The sequence below is a fragment of the Gorilla gorilla genome, chromosome 17 (genome assembly GCF_029281585.2).
Source record: "Gorilla gorilla gorilla isolate KB3781 chromosome 17, NHGRI_mGorGor1-v2.1_pri, whole genome shotgun sequence".
Lineage (NCBI taxonomy): Eukaryota > Metazoa > Chordata > Mammalia > Primates > Hominidae > Gorilla > Gorilla gorilla.
This window is the reverse complement of record NC_073241.2, coordinates 89,336,803-89,339,477: the sequence shown is the minus strand read 5'-3', so window position 1 is coordinate 89,339,477 and position 2,675 is coordinate 89,336,803. Positions and strand designations below refer to the sequence as shown.

The 2,675-nt window shown below is 46.0% G+C and overlaps 1 protein-coding gene across 1 annotated transcript; it reads left to right on the top strand.

Annotated features, from left to right (window-relative positions):
• The first annotated feature begins 231 nt into the window (after window positions 1–231).
• Window positions 232–1,615, top strand: LOC101126524 (endosome-associated-trafficking regulator 1-like). Its single transcript, XM_055368264.2, has one exon. It carries the CDS (start codon window positions 232–234, stop codon window positions 1,447–1,449), a length of 1,218 nt encoding a protein of 405 aa, XP_055224239.1. The 3' UTR covers window positions 1,450–1,615.
• The last annotated feature ends 1,060 nt before the right edge of the window (window positions 1,616–2,675 follow it).

The window sequence follows — 2,675 nt, the reverse complement described above, 5'->3', positions numbered from 1 at the left end:
AACATATGAGGAACTAAACTCAATAGCAAAAAAACAAAGAACCTGCTTTAAAAATGGGCAAAGGACCTGAATAGACATTGGCCAAAAGACTTACGAGGGGCTCGGAGGATCGGGGGCGGCCGAGCGGCGGGCGACGGGGGCGGACGACACGGGCCGCGACACCGGCAGAGCAGGGGCCACTGAGCCGCCGCTGCCGGGCTAGGCAGGTCCTGCCCCGCCTGGCCCACGGCGATGTCGAGCTACCTGCGCCGCCGGGGCGTCACCCCGGTGTCCCGAGCCCGGAGCCTCGCCATTCCCGACGATTTGGGCTATGGAAAGGGGAAATGTTCTAAGCAGAGCCCGTCAGGAGCCCATGAGACACATTTTGGAGATGACAAATTTGAAGATCTTGAAGAGGTAAATCCATTCTCCTTTAAAGAGTTTCTGAAGACCAAGAACCTCGGCCTGTCAAAAGAGGACCCGGCCAGCAAAATTTATGCAAAGGAAGCGTCGAGGCATTCACTGGGACTTGACCACAACTCCCCACTCTCCCAAACCGGGGGGTATGGCCTGGAGTATCAGCAGCCATTTTTCGAGGACCCGACAGGGGCCGGTGACCTCCTGGATGAGGAGGAGGATGAGGACACCGGATGGAGTGGGGCCTACCTGCCGTCCGCCATCCAGCAGACTCACCCAGAGAGGGTCCCTGCCTGCACGTCGCCCTGCAGCACATACCTTTCCTTTTTCTCCACCCCGTCAGAGCTGGCAGGGCCCGAGTCTCTGCTCCCGTGGGCGTTGAGTGACACTGATTCTCGCGTGTCTCCGGCCTCTCCGGCAGGGAGTCCTAGCACAGATTTTGCGGCTCATGGAGAGTCTCTGGGAGACAGGCACCTGCGGACGCTGCAGATAAGTTACGAAGCACTGAAAGATGAAAATTCTAAGCTGAGAAGAAAGCTGAATGAGGTTCAGAGCTTCTCTGAAGCTCAAACAGAAATGGTGAGGACACTTGTGCAGAAATTAGAAGCAAAAATGATCAACGAGGAAAGCGACTACCACGACTTGGAGTTGGTGGTTCAGCAGGTGGAGCAGAACCTGGAGCTGATGACCAAACGGGCTGTAAAGGCAGAAAACCATGTCGTGAAACTGAAACAGGAAATCAGTTTGCTGCAGGCGCAGGTCTCCAGCTTCCAGCGAGAGAATGAAGCCCTGCGGTGCGACCAGGGGGCCAGCCTGACAGTGGTGAAGCAGAACGCCGACGTGGCCTTGCAGAACCTCTGGGTGGTCATGAACAGCGCACAGGCTTCCGTTAAGCAACTGGTTTCCGGAGCTGAGACACTGAATCTTGCTGCCGAAATCCTTAAATCTATAGACAGAATTTCTGAAATTAAAGACGAGAAGGAAGACTCTAGAGGACCCCTGGGTGTTCTCAGCATGAAGCTCCGTGTATGCCCTGAGATCACCACCGCTTGATCTAAATGTGCAGTTGTGTCCTTAAATATGCAGCCTTCACCCAGAGTAAAGTGTTTATCGCAAGAGTCCAGTGTCGGGCCCTCAGCCAGTTCTTGGCCACCGCAATGGGAGCAGCCCTGGCCGAGTTGCCCCTGTGGTTTCTATGCAGCCCTTGTTGGCAAAATTCCTGCTATCTTATAGATTCTAATGAGCTCTTGGAAGACATTGCCATAAAAGCCAGCGATTTTAAGGAAAAAAAAAAAAAGAAGAAGAAGAAGACTTACAAACAGCTAACAGGTTCATGAATAAATGCTTGACATCACTAATCATTAAGAAAATGAAAATGGAAGCCACAATGCGATATTACCTTATACCTGTTGGAATGCCTATTATATAATAAAAAAAAAAAAGATGAAAGATAAGGGTTGATGAGAATGTAAAGGAAAGGTAACTCTTGTGCACTGTTGGTGGGAATGTAAAATAGTACAGCCATTATGGAAAACAGTATGAAGATTCCTCAAAAAACTAAAAATAGAACTGTCATGTGACCCAGCAATCCCACTTCTCAATACATATCCAAAGGAAATAAAATCAATATGTTGAAGAGAAACCTCCACTTCCATATTTATTGAATCGTTATTCACAATGGCCAAGACATGGAATAAACTTAAGCATTCACCAATGGATACATGTATTTTTTTTAAACATGCCAGTGAAATACTAGCCAGCCTTTTTTTAAAAAAAAAAGAAAATTCTGTCATTTTCAACAACATGGATAAACTTGGAATACATTCTTCTAAGTGAAATAAGCCAGGCACAGGCACGAAAAGACAAACACCTCATGGTCTCAATTATATGTGGAAACTAAAAAAGTTGAACTCATAGAAGTAGACAGTAGCATTGTGGTAACTGGAGACTGATGGGGGAGGGAGGGAATGGAGAGATGCTAGTCAAAGAAAAAGTTTCAGTTAGAAAAGAGGAATAAGTTTTTGCAATCTATTGCACAGCATAGTGACTATAGTTAATGCATTGTATATTTCAAAATTGCTGAGAGTACATTTCAAATATCTCACCACAAAAACAGATAAGTGAAGTAATGATATGTTAATTAGATTAATTTAATTATTCCACTTTGTATGCATATATCAAAATATCACATCACAATGTACCCCATAAATATATATAATTATTATTTGTGAATTAAAAATATTTTTAAAAAAGAATCACATATAGAGTTAAGGGGAGGC